At 37.2% G+C, this 19,861-nt stretch overlaps 1 protein-coding gene across 2 annotated transcripts in view; it reads right to left on the bottom strand.

Annotated features, from left to right (window-relative positions):
• The window catches only part of Sptlc3 (serine palmitoyltransferase long chain base subunit 3), a 126,990-nt gene extending 107,393 nt beyond the window's left edge, over positions 1 to 19,597 (bottom strand). The window contains exons 1-2 of one of the 2 annotated variants that reach the window (XM_021156537.2): positions 19,488 to 19,597; positions 19,188 to 19,408 (exon numbers count right to left, since the gene is read on the bottom strand). In XM_021156537.2, the coding sequence (XP_021012196.1) occupies positions 19,188 to 19,304 (117 nt within the window). In that variant the 5' untranslated portion in view covers positions 19,305 to 19,408; positions 19,488 to 19,597. Of the gene's footprint in view, positions 1 to 19,187 lie in introns of both variants that reach the window. The other variant, XM_021156536.2, reaches the window with a different exon arrangement.
• Between the last annotated feature and the right edge of the window lie 264 nt (positions 19,598 to 19,861).

The following is a 19,861-nucleotide window of genomic DNA, read 5'->3' as shown; positions in this document are numbered from 1 at the left end:
AAATACAGAGATATTTCACTTGATAAAGTCCAAGCAAAGCAGTCTGGAGCTTTGACCAGTAGGATTTTTAATATGTAAGACAACATACATTTTAAAAACTTAATTCTTATACTATACTAAAATTAAAACATCAATTAACTCTGTTATGTATTGTCATTATTCTTTTATTTGTATTTTAAACTCAACCAAACTTCAATAGGTATTTGTCATTTAATGCTCTGACAGAAGCCAGATGGAAAGAATCAGAAATATCAGAGAAATGTCTAGGTTACTGTGGGAATTTGGAGAAAGATACTGTAACTTTGTTCAGAAAAGGGAGGAAATGTTTCATCAACTAGAAAACGATGGACCAAGAGTTGGAATGATGAATCAAAAGATAAGGGCATGTAGCAATGGGTAGAGAGAAAGAGCCCCAGAAAGAAATGAGATATTTGGGGGAGGCGTGCCTCCCTTTAACTGTAGACTACTGCTTTTACTGTCTTGTTGGACTCTTTATTCTGCCTTGAGTACTCAAATTTTAATTCATTCATCAATTGCTAGAGAACTTCATCCAAACACCGATTCATTCTCTAATGTCCAAAGCGATCCTGTTGAAATGACTGTGAAACAATATGATATTTGAAAGAATTCTCCACATTTTCCAACTCTTGGGCACTCCCAGGGTGTAAAAGCCATGATATGAGAGCCAGGGGACACATCTTTCCTCTTCATCACTTCTATCTGTATCATTATTCAGTGATTGAAAGCTGCCATGGGAAATCACTTTCCAGCATTAAACTGAATAGTTTAGCATGAGGCTAACCCTTGGCAGGTTCCTTGTTTCCACATTCTAATCATTATATAGCATAAACTATGTTTATGCCATATTGTGTATTATAGCTGTTCTCAAACATTTTGCATGCTGTGCGTTTCTTGTAGTTTATTTAGTTTTTACTTCCCCTACTGACTGACTTCTTGTCATCTCTTGCTCATCTCCACTCTGCCTCCAGATGCTCCTTGACAACATTAAGACTAGTTCTGGCTTCCTGTCCTGAAACAGTCTTGCTACACAGAACTTCCCTAATTTCATCGTACTGCATGACAGTACTGTTTCGAAATGCTCCAAAATGCCTAGGACACTGGGACCTGGGTTTGATTTCCAGTCACTGCACAAAAAAGCAAATATATATTTAAAAAATTTAATAAAATTGTTAACAAAAACAGCAAAATATTGCTTGCAAAGATAATACCTTCTTCTGAAATGATAAAGTTTAACTTTGGATTTTATATTTTTACTATTGAATATAGTTTATGTACTCTACTTAAAAACATGGCAGCATTAGAACTAGAAAAACAAATAGGTTTATATCTTTTCTTAAATCATGTCTATCACCTACATTCTGTTATATCACATCTCCTAACATTAAGCCTTTCTTCTTTTTTCTACAGACTATTCTGTTCCTACATGCACATTTGTCTACATATATAGATATAGTATTGGTTAGATTCTCTGAAGCGTCACATCTTAGAAATGGCTCTTTTAATTAGAAAAAAGTTCAGTGAGATTTTTGGGTCAGGTTAATTTTGGTGTGTGATGTTTATTCTTTATTCAAGTTATTTTTAAAAATAGAATTTACTTAAAGACCTACAGTTAATTAAAATGAAGACTAACTTTTGTTATCTCGGATAAAGGATTTAGAAATATTTTACTACGATTGTCAGTGTGCTGCAGACTCTTCACTTCCTTTCCCAGCTTCTCACAGTGATCTTACGTTTTTCTCTTTTTATTAGATATTTTCTTTATTGACAGTTTAAATGTTATCCCCATTTTTACATTTTTCATATTGCTTGGAGACAAATATTGGCTGAGTTCTAGTTAATATGAAGTAGGTAGAAAAACAAAGTGCCATTTCTTTCCCTAGCCAATACAATATTCCTTATTGTATTTTTATTTTAATGGTACTCGCCAAGGTCACCTCCAAAGACATACTTTACAATTGCAGAACACTTGCAATTTTTAAGAAACTGGGTGGAATAGTTGAGCTTTTTATGAATGAGGAATAGATTTTCATTGATGGCATCACTGAAGTTTGGCACCTTCTGTACTAAGATATTCAATATTGTTTAAACATGTACAAAATGACAAACATCATGGAAATTCTTTTATTTCATGGCTAAGCTAAAAGCTCAGCTGCAGGGCATGACTAGCTCGTGGAAATTCCTAGGTTCAAATTCCAATAACCTCCAATAATTCATTTTGGTTTTAAAAAATTAAATAGAAAAGTTTAAAATACCAAAATGACAACTGTAGTTCATTAATTCTCCTTGCTTTCCTTTCCTGAAGCATGCATAAAATTAATTAATCAACAAAACTTCATTTGGGGTTTATGGTTAGAAAGTTTCAGAAGCTGGGCAGTGGTGGCTTATGCCTTTAATACTTTAAATCCTCCAACTAAGGAGGCAGATCTCTGGGAGTTCCAGGTCAGCCTTGTCTACTGAGTAAGTTTCAGGACAGCCAAGGCTATGCATAGAAACCTTGTCTCTAAAAATTAATAATTAATTAATGATCTTGCTATCTCTTGCTTGGGGCCCAGAGGACCCAGGAACCACAGCGCAGTTGGGGGACATGATCCCTCCTGGAGAAAGTTTGTCCCCCCAGGAGTGCTGACACACCTAAGTTCACAGGCTCACAGGCTTATAGGAGAGACAAGCTCCAGTCAGAGGTAGCAAGATCAGCTAACACTAGAGATAACCAGATGGAAGAGTAAGCACAAGAATATAAGCAATAGAAATCAAGGCTACTTGGCATCAACAGAACCCAGTTCTCCCACTACAACAGCCCTGGATACCTCAACGCATCTGAAAAGCAAGATTCTTATCTAACATCACATCTCCTGATGATAGAAGATTTTAATAAAGGACATAAATAACTCCCTTAAAGAAATACAGGAGAACACAGGTAAACAGGTAGAAGCCCTTGAAGTGGAAACACATAAACCCCTTAAAGAAATACAGGAAAACACAATCAAACAGGTCAAGGAATTGAACAAAACCATCCAGGATCTAAAAATTGAAATAGAAACAATAAAGAAACCACAAAGGGAGACAATTCTGAATATGGAAAACCTAGGATAGAGATCAGGAATCATTTATATAATCATCATCAACAAAATACAAGAGATAGAAGAATCTCAGGTGTAGAAGATACCATAGAAAACATTGACACAACAATCAGAGAATATGCAAAATGCAAAAAGCTCCTAACTCAAAACATCCAGGAAATCCAAGACACAATGAAAAGACCAAATCTAGGAAAAATAGGTAGAGAAGAGAGTGAAGATTCTGAACTCAAAGGGCCAGTAAACGTGGACAGATCACAGATGAGACACAGTGAAACTAATAGAAGTTATGAAACAAATGGATATAACAGATACCTATAGAACATTTTATCCTAAAACAAAAGAATATGCCTTCTTCTCAGCACCTCATGATACCTTCTCCAAAACTCACCATCTAATTGGTCACAAAACAGGCCACAACAGATATAAGAAGATTGAAATAATCCCATGCATCCTATCAGATCATCACTGACTAACGCTGATCTTCAATAACAACAAAAACAACAGAAAACCCACATACACATGGAAGCTGAACAATACTCTACTCAATGATAACTTGGTCAAGGAAGAAGTAAAGAAAGAGATTAAAGACTTTTTAGAATTTAATGAAAACGAAGGCACAACAAACAAGATGTATGGGACACAATGAAAGCACTGCTTAGAGGAAAGCTCATAGCTTTTAGTACCTCCACAAACAAATTAGAGAGAGCATACACTAGCAGCTTAACAGCACACCTGAAAGTTCTAGAAGAAATAGAAGCAAATACACCCAAGAGGACTAGATGGCAGGAAACAATCAAACTCAGGGCTGAAAACAATCAAGTAGAAACAAAGAGAACTATACAAAGAATCAACAAAACCAGGAGCTGGTTCTTTGAGAAAATCAACAAGATAGATGAACAGCCCAGACTAACCAGAGGGCACAGAGACAATATCTAAGTTAAGAAAATCAGAAATGAAAAGAGAGATATAACAACAGAAACAGAAGAAATTAAAAAAAGAAACCATCAAATCTCACTATAAAAGCATATACTCAAAAAAAACTGGAAAATCTTGATGAATTGGATAATTTTCTAGACAGATACAAGGTACAAATGTTAAATCAGGATCAGATAAACTATGTAAACAGTCCCATAACCTCTAAAGAAATAGAAGCAGTCACTAAAAGTGTCCCAACCAAAAAATCTCAGGACCAGATAGATGGTTTTAGTGCAGAATTCTATCACACCTTCAAAAAAGACCTAATACCAATACTCTTCTAACTATTTCACAAAATAGAAACAAAAGGAACACTACCCAATTCATTCTGTGAAGCTACAGATACGCTGATACTTAAACCACAGAAAGATCCAACAAAGAAAGAGAACTTCAGACCAATTTCCCTTATGACTATCTGTTTAAAAATATTCAATAAAAATTTTGCAACCTGAATCCAAGAACACATCAAAGTGATCATTCACCATGATCTAGTAGGCTTCATCCCAGAAATGCAGGGATGGATCAATATATGGAAATCTATCAGTGTAATCCACTACATAAACAAACTCCAGGCAAAAATACCCACATAATCATCTCATTAGATGCTGAGAAAGCGTTTGAAAAAATACAACACCTCTTCATGTTAAAAGTCTTGGAAATATCAGGAATTCAAGGCCCATACCTACACATAGTAAAAGCAATATGCAGCAAACCAGTAGCCACATTAAACTAAATGGAGAGAAACTTGAAGCAATCCCACTAAAATCAGGAATTAGAGAAGGCTGCCCTATGTATTCAATATAGTACTCAAAGTTCTTGCCCGAGCAATTAGACAACAAATGGTGGTCAAAGGGATGCAATTTGAAAAGGAAGAAGTCAAGATACCACTATTTGCAGATGATATGGTAGTATACTTAAGTGACCACAAAAATTTGACCAAAGAACTCATACAGCCGATAAACAACTTCAGCAAAATGGGTGAATATAAAATTAACTCAAACAAATCAGTAGTCTTCCTCTACTCAAAAGATAATCTGGCTGAGAAAGAAATTAGAAAAATGACACCCTTCACAATAGTCACAAATACTATAAAGAGGGAAGGGGAAGAGAAAAAGGGAGGCAGGATCAGGTGTGGGAGGAGACGGGAGAGATGTACCGAGGGTCAGGAAACTGAACAAAGGTGTGTAGCAGTGGAGGGATGGGAAACTGGGAGTATCCACCAACAAGTCCCAGGTGCTAGGAAAGCAAGAGGCTCCCAGGACCCATTGGGGATGACATTAGCTGAAATGCCCAACAAAGGGGAGAGAGAACCTGTAAAGACAATATCTAGAGGTTAGCCATGGCCCTTGGTTGAGGTATGGGGGCTATCCTCCCATCTCAAAAATATTAACACATAATTGCTCCTTTCAAAAGGAAATACAGGTACAAAGAGTGGATCAGAGACTGAAGAGAAGGCCATCCAGAGGCTTCCCCACCTGGGGATCAATCTCATATGCAGACACCAAACCCACTCACTATTGCTGATGCCAAGAAGTACTTGCTGACAGGAGCCGGATATAGAGGTTTCCTGAGAGGCTCTGCCAGAGCCTGACCAATATAGATGTTTATACTTGTAGCCAACTATTGGACTGAGCATTGGGACTCCAAATGGAGGAGTTAGGGGAAGGACTGAAGAAGGTGAAGGATTTGTAACTCTATAGGAAGAACAAAAATATCAACCAAGAAGACTCCCCAGAACTCCCAAGGACTAAGCCACCTACCAAAGAGTACATGTGGAAGAACCCATGGCTCCAGCTGCATATGTAGCAGAGGATGGCCTTACCTGGCATCAATGTGAGGAAGACCCTTGGTCCTGTGAAGGCTTGATGCCCCAACATAGGGGAATGATAGGGCAGTGAGGCTGGAGTGGGTGGATGAGTGGGGGCACCTTCCTAGAAACAGGGTGGGGGCAGAGGATGTGATAGAGGGTTTGGGGAGGGGAAACCAGGAAGGGGGATAACATTTGGAATGTAAATAAATAAAATAACCAGTAAAAAAAAAAAAAAACCCAGAGAGATGCAGGTCTTAAGCAACATGGCCCAGGCAATATAGCAGGAAAATCCATATCTGAATTGAATCGCTCAACTCCACATACCAGAGCTTAAGCCAACATCAAATATGAAGCTAGACTATTGAGACATGATAGACTAGAAAATAACTCAGAAATAAAGTAGCCACTTGGTTGTCATCCTTCCCTTTCTGATGCTTACGAATAGCTAAAAAGACTCTACTAAATGCATATATCTGTATTAGTCATGGGAAAACAACATAGGAAGTTTGTTTTAGAATTTCTATTCTCATGAAATTTGTATTTAGTAGTGAGATAAAATCGTCACAGAAAATAACCATGCTATAAGAATAGAGGGAAGGATGTATTTAGAGGTAATAGCTAATCAATTTTATTAATAATAATAAAACAGAAATAAGAGATGTAGTTGTTAATCATATATGTCTGTTCTCATTTTTTGACTGCCAGTATGTAGTGAATGTCTATTTCATGCTAGCTCTTATGCTAAACCCAGCTAAGCACAAATAATTTATAGGAACATATCTCAAAATTTTATCTTCTTGATTTGTTCTATACAGTACCAAAATCAATAGCCAAAAAGGGCTGGTTACATTTCAATTTAAACAATTAAAAATTTTGAGACTTGAATTCTTAATTGTTCTAGCTACATTCCAAATGCACAGTTACAGCATGTAGTTTATGGTTAGCCTACTGGAAAAGTCATGTACTGATTATTTCCACCATCATTGGAAATTTTATTGTTTAGGTATTAACAAGCAGTGGCTTATGAGTCAACTCATGCCTGATGTTATTAGAGTTCTACTGGTACACTTGTTTGCATGTATTGTCCATGGTTGCTCTTTGTGCTACAATGACAGAGCCAATCATTTGTGATACACTGAATGACTTAAACATATTTACTATCTGTCAATTTATAGAAAAAAGTTGCCAACTTCTAACATAGATGGAAATTCAGATGGACATTCATATATACAGTTGTGTAATGGTCATAAGTAATGATGCTTTGGAATAGAGAGGTTTCTGACATCATCCAAAGAAAGAGAAAAGCCAAACTCAAGAAATCAGTGATTAAAATGGCAATTGAAGGATCAGTAGGTATTTATCAGGAACAAAGTCTACCCAGAAAATGAAAGAACTGGATAGCTACAAACTGTGTGTGTGTGTGTGTGTGTGTGTGTGTGTGTGTGTGTGTGTGTGTGTGTATTGGTTTGAATATCCTTGTCCCAGGAAGTGGCACTATTAGGAAGTGTGGCCTTGTTGGAGTAGGTGTGGCCTTGTTGGTGGAAGCACTGTGTGGTGGGCTTTGAGACCTTCTTCCTGGGAGCTAGTCTTCTACTTACCTGTAACAAGGTATAGAACTCTGAGCTCCTCTAGCTCCATGTCCGCCTGAACTCTGCCATGCTTCCCACCATGATGATAATGGACTGAACTTCAGAACCAGTAAACATCCCAATTAAATGTCCTTTATAAGAGTTGCTTTGCTCATGGCGTCTCTTTAAAGCAATGGAAACCCTAGCTAAGACAGTGTATAACTTGACTTGCAAGACAGTGAAGGGCAAGTGTGTGTGGGATATGCAGTTTCCAGGAAGAGAGACTCTTCCACTCATTTGTTCTTAGTGTTCCAATGCCTAAAGAAGTTCCTGACATGTCCTAGGTGTCCAGCAACTACTTATGGGTGGATATTTGATAAAGGAGGCTGAGCAGTATGCAAGGTGGGAGAAGGAAAGTGAGGATTACTGTTTTGATCCTAAGACAGGGAGCTGCTGGAGAGTTTAAACAAACAATGGCCTACCCAGATATGCACATTCAAAGTTATGCTTGCAACATTGTATGGAGAAGAGACCATACATTCAGTGATTCATCGTGTTTCATAAGAGGTAATTTTATATCTCTTCAATGTTTATTGTGGAAGAAAACTCAACGAGACCAACTTGTTCAGTTGATTTGGACATGTGGACAGCTTGACTCCAAGTCTCAAGGCTATTCTCTTGCCCCTCAACAGAGGAATGGATACAGAAATTATGGTACATTTACACAATGGAGTACTACTCAGCTATTAAAAAGAATGAATTTATGAAATTCCTAGCCAAATGGATGGACCTGGAGGGCATCATCTTGAGTGAGGTAACACAATCACAAAGGAACTCACACAATATGTATTCACTGATAAGTGGATATTAGCCCAAAACTTAGGATACCCAAGATACAAGATACAATTTGCTAAACGCATGAAACTCAAGAAGAATGAAGACCAAAGTGTGGACACTATGCCCCTTCTTAGAATTGGGAACAAAACACCCATGGAAGGAGTTACAGAGACAAAGTTTGGAGCTGTGATGAAAGGATGGACCATCTAGAGACTGCCATATCCAGGGATCCATCCCATAATCAGCTTCCAAACGCTGACACCATTGCATACACTAGCAAGATTTTGCTGAAAGGACCCAGATATAGCTGTCTCTTGTGAAACTATGCCGGGGCCTAGCAAACACAGAAGTGGATACTCACAGTCAGCTATTGGATGTATCACAGGGCTCCCAATGGAGAAGCTAGAGAAAGTACCCAAGGAGTTAAAGGGATATGCAACCCTATAGGGGGAACAACATGATGAACTAACCAGTACCCCTGAGCTCTTGACTCTAGCTGCATATGTATCAAAAGATGGCCTAGCTGGCCATCACTGGAAAGAGAGGCCCATTGGACTTGCAAACTTTATATGCCCAATACAGGGGAATGCCAGGGCCAAAAGAATGGGAATGGGTGGGTAGGGAAGGAGGGGGGTATGGGGGACTCTTGGGATAGCATTGGAAATGTAATTGAGGAAAATACGTAATAAAAAATATAAAAAATTTAAAAAAAAAAAAAAAAAAAGAAAAAAAAAAGAAAAAAAATTGCACAGGAATGAAGTGTGAAGAGAGACAAGTCTTGAATATCAAAATGTGGTGTGCACTGAGCTATTCTTTTGCAATGCTGGGAAGCTAATGATTTATGGATGCATTATAACATGAGTAGGGCTACTGGATGCTGGAGAAATCACTGTTTGAGATAAGTGAATTGCATGTAGTTTGCAAGTAATATTTTTCTCTGAATCCAGATGATTTGATTTCTTTTGCTTCTTCCTTGATTCTAAGATACTGTATTTGGGGGCATACCCCAAACATCCTGGCCCCCAAACTAGACCAAATGTGGAGTGGTATTTGACAGAAGCACACATCCATTTGAGCCTGAAAAAGAAATTGCTATTTTTCTTTGAGTTTGACTACTGTTCTCTCCTGTCCTGTGTTTACTAAGATTTGGTTCTTTGTTTGAGACATGTATTCCCTTGCTTATTCTTCTTCACTACTGACACCTCACAAAACCCAGGTCACCTTTTTAACATTGAAGGGGTCCAACTACCTTATTTTTGTGAAAGCCTTCTGTTTATACAGAAAGTATATGTACTTTCTTCAAATAACAAATTCACAGCATCATTTATTTCTTTGCTTCCAGACTATAGCTATCTCATTATGTTTTTCTTACCATGTGTCATATAATATAGAAAAAAGTCAGAAAAGTCTAACTTTTACAAGTATTTATTTACCTGCACCCACAGAACAACCAGTGTAGGAAACACAGGTAACTTTTAGTCATCGTGGTTTCTGATCATAAAACACTGTATAAGTGCAATACAGTAATAATTGGACCAAAAAAAAAAGTGGTACATGCAGATTGTTATTTTAGCTACTAAATCATTTCCTCAGGCTGGCATGAAGCACTTTTATTTCTGAATATGAATATCTGGTTCATTGATCCAATAAGAATATCAATAGGAAGTATGACTCCATAGAAAACATAGCTAGCTATCCTAGCTAACTATAAGCCTAAGTTCCATTATTTATGGGAGTCTCCTACTTGTACTAAGCCATTCCCATTGCCTGACAAACATATTAAATCCCAGGCTTCTCTAAGGTTTGGTTTGGGATTTTTGGCAATATCATGGTGTGTGTTGTTTACAGGTACTAGAAACTGCTAATGGGACAAATATATTTTCCCACAGGTCATTTTGAGATCTTAGGCAAGTGGCTGCAGTTGTTTACTCAAACAAAAGCCACAACAGCAGAAAGAAGAGGAGTGTACCAAGGCGTTGTTTTCCTGGAAAGGTGCAAAATGGTGCTCTTTTTAAAAGATGTAGGAGCGAGTAACTGTGGTATCAGAGTTTGACAAATGTAGAAGCAACCTGTTCACATTGTTCTGTCTGTCTTTAGTGATTTTTAACTTTTTCTAAGTGCTGGTCTACAGTTCATGTAAGATGGGCATACAGAGTAAAGAGTTTTACTATAGCGTTTTCATATACACACATCACTTTTGTTGACTCTCCATTGTGCCCCATCTCTGTTATATCCCACTCCTGTCCTTGTAGCTCCCTTCTGCTTCCTTGGAAGTACCTCTTTCCCCTATCATAAGATTTCTTTTTATTCTTTCATGCTGCCTCTTCTAGGTTTATTATATCAGTTGTGAAACTGAGTTTTTTTTTTTTTTGTTGTTGTTGTTGTTCATTTTAAAAAGGGAGCTTCCTGGAACTTTCCAGGAAGGGCCTTGCCCTGAATATCAAGTGTCTAGGACTCATATTGGTGATAATGGAAGACAGTGGCAGCTTGGTTACATGACTGTTCCTCTGTTTTAGAATTGTGAGGATTTCTAACCTCAGAATACCTTTCACTAGCTAGTATGCTCTAAAAACAAAAATAAAAGTAGCTTTGATCCCAATGGGATTATGGATCTAAAAAAAATCGACATTTCTCTAGTCGAAAATCAACAAGTAAGTCCCTCCTGTACCCAATCAGATGATAATCTGTATATTGGTTCCTGTGTTACAGATTGGTTTCCATGTTAAGAAGTTGAAAGACTCCAATCAAATGGTCTTAGGAAAATCTATCTAGTAAAATTAATCAGAAGACAGTCTAGGTAAAAAATTAACTGAAATATATACAATACATATTTATAAATCTTACCTCAAATAAAGAGAACTGTGGGCCAATATTGAAGTCTAGTTAGTGGTATGCATACTGAGTGGTTTAAGGACACAGTATAATTGCTCTACAACTTCTTTAAAATACATAAAATATGTGGATTGATGAATGAGTAGAAGGAGAGATAATGAGTAGATTTACAATAGAATATAACAAAATACCAGATGTAGAATATAAGTGATAGATATCTGAGCATTTCTTATAGAATTTTTAAAAAATTCATAAATTTGCAAATATGTATAATAAAATGCAATCATAAACAACTTTTTGTCTAGTGACAGCATTAGACAAAAGGACCAGCCTGTATATATTACAAGATGTTTAGCCAGGTAGCTTTGCTAAGACTCTATTTCTTCGTCTATAAAATGGGCACAAAACCACTTTAAACCCATGTGGTTAATTGAGGATGGAACAAATTATTACTAGTAAAGTTCTTAACTATAGGGCAATGTAAAAGTTTATTAGTTATATTTTTATAAAATTATTTTGCATGTGGAGTAATTGATCATAAAAGATTAAACTGACTTTTCATAGATATCAGATTCTGAGGAATGCAGAATTTATTAGCACCTGGTGACAGGCACACATATCTGAGGGATTAGCCAGCTTCTTTTCTAATCTAGGCATTTTTTTCTTCTAAGAAGCCATAAGAATTATATTGACATGATGAATTAGATTTTATTTCTATTTTTATTTTCTTGAAAACATCCTACTTTTAAAAGCTCGAACCTATCCCTGGGCTTGGACTAGAACACACATATTGTCTACATGCCACCCCAAAGTTTCTAGTACCTGGCCATCAAAAATGATCTTGTGCCTAGCAACTTTTACAAAGATGGTATTTTCCCTCCGTCCCTCTGTCCCTCCCTCTCTTCCTCCTTCCTTTTCTCCCTCTCTCCCTGCCTTCCTCCCTTCCTCTTTTCTTCTCTCTGACAGATTTTCAGTCTGTAGGCTTGGCTGGCTTTGACATTTTGACTTTCACATCTCTCTCTCCTCTGTGCTGGGATATAGGTGTGGGCTATCATTTCCAGTTGAAGAAGATAGTTGTTAGTCATCATGTTACAAGTACAATGGCATATATAATAGCAGGGTATAGAACTTTGATAGTTACAATGAATCAATTAATTTGATCAGTTTTTTTTAAACATTTAGTCCTAAATTAGTCATAGTACTTACTGTTTTTGCAAAGGATCAGAATATTGATTCTCAACATACCAGGCAGTTCACAGGTTCCAGAGAATCCAATGTGCTCTTTTGTACTCCAAATGCACACACACATACACACACACACACACACACACACACACACACACACACACACATACACTGAATGTAAAAGGGATAGAATGAAAGAAGAAAATAAATACTGATGTCTAGGTTTTTGGTCTGAGCCACAAGAAGGATGGAGTTGTTGTTTACTGAGAAGTGAAGGGCCATAACCAGAGCAGGTTTAAGCAATGGAAAGAAGGACTCAGTTGTTCATAAGTTATGTTTAAGAACTTTTTGAATATTCAAGGTCAGAGATTAAATAGGGAATCAAGTGTGTGTGTGTGTGTGTGTGTGTGTGTGTGTGTGTGTAATACCATTTGTAAATACCTACTGTAGGTATAGTGAGGAGACAAGGTCAGATTATCATGAAAAACAGATAGTCTATGAGAGTCAATGCGATTGGAAAAGAGTAAAGATGCAAGGGTTGACCCCTGGGTTGCCATTGTTTATAGGTCAAAGACCTGAGCAGGAAATAAGATCACAAGAGCTAGAAAAGAATAGTTATTGATAAAGGAGAAAAAACAAGAGTAGCATATCTTAAAAAAACAAGAGAAGAAATGTCTTAATAAAAAAATGTATCTGTTTCATTGCTCATTGCAAACTTGAAGTTAAGTATTTTACAAAGAGGTTTATATCATGGACAGTCTTGAAGACTGAGTCTTCAAATCAGATTGCTGGCCCTGACAATGGCTCCCTTGTTTCTATTAGTTCATGATGAAGAACAAGAGATCACATATAGACAGAGAGAGAATGACTTGGGGATTATACTCATGCTCGTAGTTCCATCTGATGAGAACCAACTCAGGGTGCCAAAAGATCTTTATTACTCCCAAGAGCTATGTCTAGTCATCTAATGACTTCATTAGGCTTAGCTCTTGAAAGTCCCATTACCTGTGTACTACCATGCTGAGTATCAGTAAACATGTCAACTCTTGGGGAAAACAGTCAGTCAATATTCAGATCATGGTAAGGGAGAGTGAATATTTGTGACAAATACCAAACAATGCGAAGATTGATAAGTTTCCATTGGATGAAGGAATTCAGAGTTTATGTCTAGAATTTACTAAGCTACTACTATATTTCAGACATTATTGAGCACTTTCCCACAATAGTAGTAGAGGGGAAAGGTTTAACGGCTAAGTTTAATAGATACAACTGAGTATCTCCTGTAGATAGTAAAAAAGAAATGAATTTCCTAACAACATTTAATGGTGTCTGGAGACAATCACAAGAGTTCTTCCAGTGTGTGTATTCCAGCATCAGATGTTAGTACAACAGCCCAGAAAGGTGAAGATGGACAAATCATTTATTGTCTCCCCAGGATGAACAATTATGCAAATAATTTTGATTTTGTGTAGATTATATTTGAGGTGATGTATTTGGATTTTGCAGTCAGATACATAACTAGTTTAAAACACACAATCCTTTATTCTAAACAAAACAAAACTGAGCAAAATAGGGTAAATGTTTCTTTACAGGGGAAGGAATCATGACCAAAACTTGAGAGCAATGGGTAATCAAAACAAACTCCTCAAAATATGTGCAAGTATGTAAAATGGTTATGAAACAGTGATTTCCCTATATATTGTAAACAATGTCCAGTTCCTATTGCTGACCCATAAAGTGCCACCACATTTAAAAGAACCACAACTTGGAAATCTGTCATTTGTCAGAGCTCAGTTGGGACATAAGGATCAATTGAAATAGACAGGCTCCAAGGAGAGCGGAGCCACCATGAAGCTAGCTTACTCCATAGTGGGCAAGTTGTTGAGACATCTCAGATATGAACGCAGCACAAACACTTTCTTCTTCCTACTTGAGTTTTTAGCTACTTAAGTTCCTGCCAAGAATGCTAAGTTCCAAGAGTGATTATTTCATGGTTTCAAGCTGTAAGTCTTCCTGAGGACTCCTTATAGTGCTCCTTATAGTCATACTCTATTATCTATGTAAAACTTTAGGTGGCATCTAGGTTCAATGGGAACAACATGAGATGCTACCTCATTGAGAGGTAAAAATGAGAAATGTCATACATAATTTATACTCACCGTTCATTTATTTTTGTCATCTATCATTTACTGACATCAATCTTTTCAGAACAAAAATTGCATACACTGAGCCACATATTCAGGGAAGCTATGCTTCTAGAAGTGGCAGGCATTCTATAGTACTAGGCAACTCATTTCCAGGACTCCCTATGTACTTATCTCTGAATCCAAATGACACAAGGTCACAAATGTAACTACGGTCTATAACTCAGAATTGTTTAAAGGGAAGCATAGAATAGGTCACTGCTGTGGTGTGTTTTTGGTTGGGCGTGCTGTATGTACAAAGCTCTAATATGTGAGTTTGGAGTAATCTGTGAAAATTATCTCACATTTTTATGAAGAACCAAATAGAAAGGAAAAAGCAACCCATAATACCCATAATCCATACTTACATTATTTTGTAATGTTGAATGCTGTGGGCTTCTTCATAATGGTAGTAATGAATCTTATTCCTAATACTGTTTTGTGTTTAGAGAGGCAGTGTGAATTAGGGAACAAAGCCTTGAGATTAGGGATTGGGCAAACCTAATTTCCAAACAGTTTGATGATTATGAGTGAATGACCTTGATTAAACTGTTTCCTCACTGCTGAAGCAAGTCAAGTTGAAACGTAATGAGATGGTGGATGAAAAACATTTAGAATGGCCAGTGGTCTCAAAGAGCTAAATCCATGTTGGAGAGCAGTATAATAATAATATTTTTTGTGACCTTTAACACTTTCAACTACAGAATGCTGTGGAGCAGGAAGAGCAGCAGAGTGTTCTTGGGTCCTGTGCTTACAATCACTGTCCAGGGCTTCTCAGGAGAATGGTCCCATGGTAGAGTTGGTTTTTTTTATAACATTTATGCATTTATAACCTTGAGAAGTTACTTATGTTCTTAGCACCTCAACTTCCTTATCTATATAAAAATAATAGAAATAAATAGGGGTTTAGCAGTGTTATTATGAGAATCAAGTGAGGCACATTATACTAAATGTGCTTGTGACACCAAGCAGAGACTGATAATTTTATTAGTCTTACCATTGGTGCTGTACTGATCTAAATCACTAGATTCTTTAAACTACATTCCATCTTGATTTTGCACTTCATAGACACCACTGAGAAAGTGGGTCTTTCTTTGTGATTCTATGATGATCTGTCCTTCAGCCCCTCTCACCTTCTATATTTTTTCATACATTTTCCCATTGTTGTCTCTGGATTTAGACTTTTTAGATGTTGGGTTCTAAAATGTCTTCGTAGATTGTGTTTTTTTTTCTTGTGTGTGTGTGTGTGTGTTTCTTACTTTATGCTGTGAACTGTAAACACTTTTGTAGACTATAATATGCCTATTGATTTTATGTTTTTTTTTTTAATTTTGATGTCATTTAGAAAGAAATGTTTTTGGTAAATTTTAAACCTCTTCTTTTGTGGATCTTGAGTTTTATGCTATAGAGATGATGACCTTCTTTATGTAAATACTATTTAAAAAACCTATATATCCCATTACTTTTATGTATGAATTTATAATCACCTCTAATATTTATGGTATACTCATTTGTTATCATAAAAGTCTTTAGCTATTTCATGTATAACATAGTGCTTATTACCCCTCATTATCTTTTCAAGCAATTTTTCTATTTATTTTCTACATAATTTTAAAGTTATTTGCCTGGTTTAAGATATGTTCTACCCACATGAAATTTATAAACTGCCATAGACAGAATTGCAAATGTTTTATCTTGTTGTTTCTATCGATATTATATGGATTTTGTTTTATTCTAGCTTTATTTTATGCCTCTCCCTAATATCTTGTCACTCTCTTTAAATTATTTTTTACTAATTTAAAATGTCTTAAAATTCCCATTTTTATTTTGGTGCTATTATAAAGGGACTTCTCACTTCAATAATATATTTTAAAGATTTATTTACTTTTATTTTATGTGTTTTGCATCTATGTATGAAAGTGTATAGCACATGACCCCAGTGATGGGGAGTCCAGAAGATGGTGCCAGATCTCTTAGAAATAGAGTTGTGGGGGATTGTGAGCCACCATGTGGGTGCTAAGACTTAACCTCTGGTCCTCTGAAAGAAAAGCAAGTGCTGTTATCCACTGACGCAACTCTACAGTCCATTTGAAGTTTTCAGTATCTTTTACGATGCTGTGTAAAGTTTTAAATACTTTAAACATTGCTGATCTTTCCACATTCTTGCCTATTCCTTCTGCTTTAGTGCAAAGCTGAAAAAATCTATGAAAATGATTTGAATTTGATATGTTTGTTATCTTTGAACTCAGTGGGTAAGATTTTGTTCTTGATTTTTTTCTTTACATTACTTAATAGCATAAGCCCGTGGTGATTAGTTTATGACTACATCTCAAGCACAGCCTACATAGCTCATTGGTTATTCATACTTTCCTAAGATAGAGGTAGCAGTCCCTCTGATCCCTCCAATGCCTTTTAAACAAAGAATGGGCTTAACCAGTGATAAAAAGCCTGTTTCAGGCTTTTGGATTTAGGCAATAGGATTAAGGATCAGAAAAACTCCAGAAAGAAACTCTAGATGATTTCCAAAATGGAACAGTTCTGGCTTCTGGTGATTTGTGAATTTTGGCTACTGAGTCCACATACTGGAGCCACAAAGGTCACACCAATCTACCCTGGAAGAAAATGAAGGACATTCCTAAGAAAATGCCTACCAGTGTTTACCTTTAGTTTACTATGCTGGGGAATCTTTTGCCAACAAAATCTTACATCGTAGCTGTAAGTGAAAAAGGTAACTGTGGTTTGGTGTAAACACAAAGAAGCAGAAAAAAAAAAAAACTGTAAAGGGATCTTCCTTGAAGCTGGTAGGGTTTGAGGCACTGTCCTATAGGACCTAAGTCCCAGCAAAGCATTTGGAAAATCACTGACCTCAGGCACCTACATGCTCGAATTGTTTTTGTCAAAAGGCAAGATTGTTGGTCAATGCATAGCTTGTGAAGGGGCTCATGGGGTCAAATTTTTCCTGAGGATCATGATAATAAAGATAACTTTATTCATACTTTGGAGGGAGAAAATAGGCCTTTGGTTGCTTCATCCTGTCAGGATCTTAGGCAAGCTTATTATTTCTGGAAAATATTTAAGCACAATTGAGGTTCTCAGTGGAAGCCAATTTCAACTTAGAAACTTCTAAATATATCTTAGCAAACAGGATCAGGATGGCTGGTCAGAAAGAGCTGCCAAGAAAGGCCACAGCAGTGACCCTGTCAGTTGTTCCTAAAGGAGCTCCATGACTAAGGGTGTGGTGGTCTTGGACAGTTGTTATACTTATGTACCTCTGGGATCCAATCACTGTCCCTTCTCTTTACTCTTCCATTTTCAAGCACTAGAATGTAGTTTGGAAACCATGATAAATAAAGAAAAGGAAAACTTGTTTGAAGGCATCTATGCTCAAATAAGATACCCACGAATCAGAATAACCTAGAAGGTAAACAGTGGCTAGTGAAACAGGTACTTCAGGGGCAAGGGCCATCTTAGCAATGATCAGAGTGGATGGTGCTTTGTGCTGTGCTTTCTTTTATGCCCATTCTCTTCATCCTGCTCCAGACTGAGGTTTTTGGTAGATGCTTCCCAATGTCTTCTGGTAAGAGAGGGATATGTTTGGGGGACTGTATCATTTTACTACACAAGCCAGGCTCTTGAGTACATTCTCTTGCACCTCCCAACTGGGCCTGCAAATTTGATTCCCAGCCAGCCTTGTCTGTTCTGTGTGCTTAACACATTCTGAACTTTCCCCCAGTACAGGCTGGCTTCTTAGGGTGATTGAACAAGGGAACGATTGCATGGGGTTCCACATACAACTTTCCCAATTTACCCCAGTAAGATTGTCTCTCTGTCTACTCAAGTTTGTCTTAATGAAGATTAGCTCACCATGGGACTCAAACCAGAGAGTCTGGGCCTGGTATGCAACATGCACACTTGCTTTTATTCAAGAGCCTCATAAGTTTGGGACACTATTTTGAATACGTTCTTAAATTTCTCTTGCCTAGTACACCTCCTCAAATATTTTGCAACAGCCCCAGCCTCATTCCAAAAATGAGGAAGAAAAGTGTGGTATGGAGATAACTAAAAAGTTTGTTTTAAAGATGCTGCTTTGCTTTCAGAGTTCCGAACACCCTAAGCTACACTTTCTGAAGTGTTTTTTAGAAAAGAATACTGGTGGGTCAAATTTCAAAGAGAGACTCTAGCCTGTAATCAGGTAGTGACTGTGACAATGCTCTGTTAAACATCCAAAAGATCCTTCCAACCAGAGAAACATTTCATGTCCATCAGGGACAAGGGTTATCTACCATATAATCTCCGCAAGATTTACCTTCGCTTCCCTTTTACTTCCGAAGCATCCTGAGTGTAGAAGGCTGTTTGGCGAGCCAAAGAGTTTAATCTTTCACAATCATGTCCCCCCAAAATGCTCGAGGGTAAACAAAAGAGCTTACAAAGTCCACACTAGGATCTTGTGACTCTGTATGCATCTTCTCTTGTCTAGAGAAGAAGTTCCGTTCCCACATCAAAGTTTCGTAGCAACCACACATAAAGGATTACACAAGACAGAGAAACAACACAATAAAACATCTCAAGAAAGAAACTTTTTTTTTTCCTTTTTTTTTTTTTTTGCTTTGAGTAAAGACTGTCTTAAACAGTGCTGCAAAGAAATACGGAAATATTTTAGCTGTGCAGATTAGAGATGTAAAAGATAGCCTCTTACCTGGGCTTCCTTTGAGATTCCATTTTTCACACAACCAGTGCTTTGCCTTTTTCCGTGCTGGGTCTTAGGATTGTGTCGAGTCCCATTGGTAACAGCACTGTCATTCAGATTGGCCATTGGTCGGATGTGCTGGAGCCAAGGCAGGTTCGCTTTCTGCAGTCTCCTGGAACTTCAGTCTTCAAGTAACTGAAGTAATGACATGAAGCACTGTAGGGCAGAGCCTTTAAAGGAATCCAACCAGTCAGGAATTTCCAGAAGAAGAAGCACAGCCTATCTATTGACTAGATCTTTAGCTGTTACCTTTTACTAGTCTACTCCAGTGGCATTGTGCGTTCCATGGCAACAAACCTGTTTCTGAGAGTACAGTTTGCCCTGCTAGCTGCTTTTTGAGGCTAAGGTGATTTGGAGACAAAAGAAAAAAAAATCAAGGGACAAATACTGAGGAGGCAGGCCTGAGAGGTGGAGAGACTTTTAAAGATATACACAGCTCACTCGCAGAGTTCAAAGTACTGAAGGGTTACTTACAAAGCTTTCTCTTTCATGTATCCTCTCCCTTTTGCATAAAGTTACAATGTTTTTTTCATTGTTAAGCTAACCTTTAAAAAAAAAAAACCCAAATATTCTTTGTGCCAGAAAATTGCGTTTGCAAGTGAATTCTAGGAGCTACAGGACAA

Source organism: Mus caroli, chromosome 2 (assembly GCF_900094665.2).
Source record: "Mus caroli chromosome 2, CAROLI_EIJ_v1.1, whole genome shotgun sequence".
Classification (NCBI taxonomy): domain Eukaryota; kingdom Metazoa; phylum Chordata; class Mammalia; order Rodentia; family Muridae; genus Mus; species Mus caroli.
Note: the sequence above shows the minus strand (reverse complement) of the source record. Positions and strands in the feature narration are given on the sequence as shown.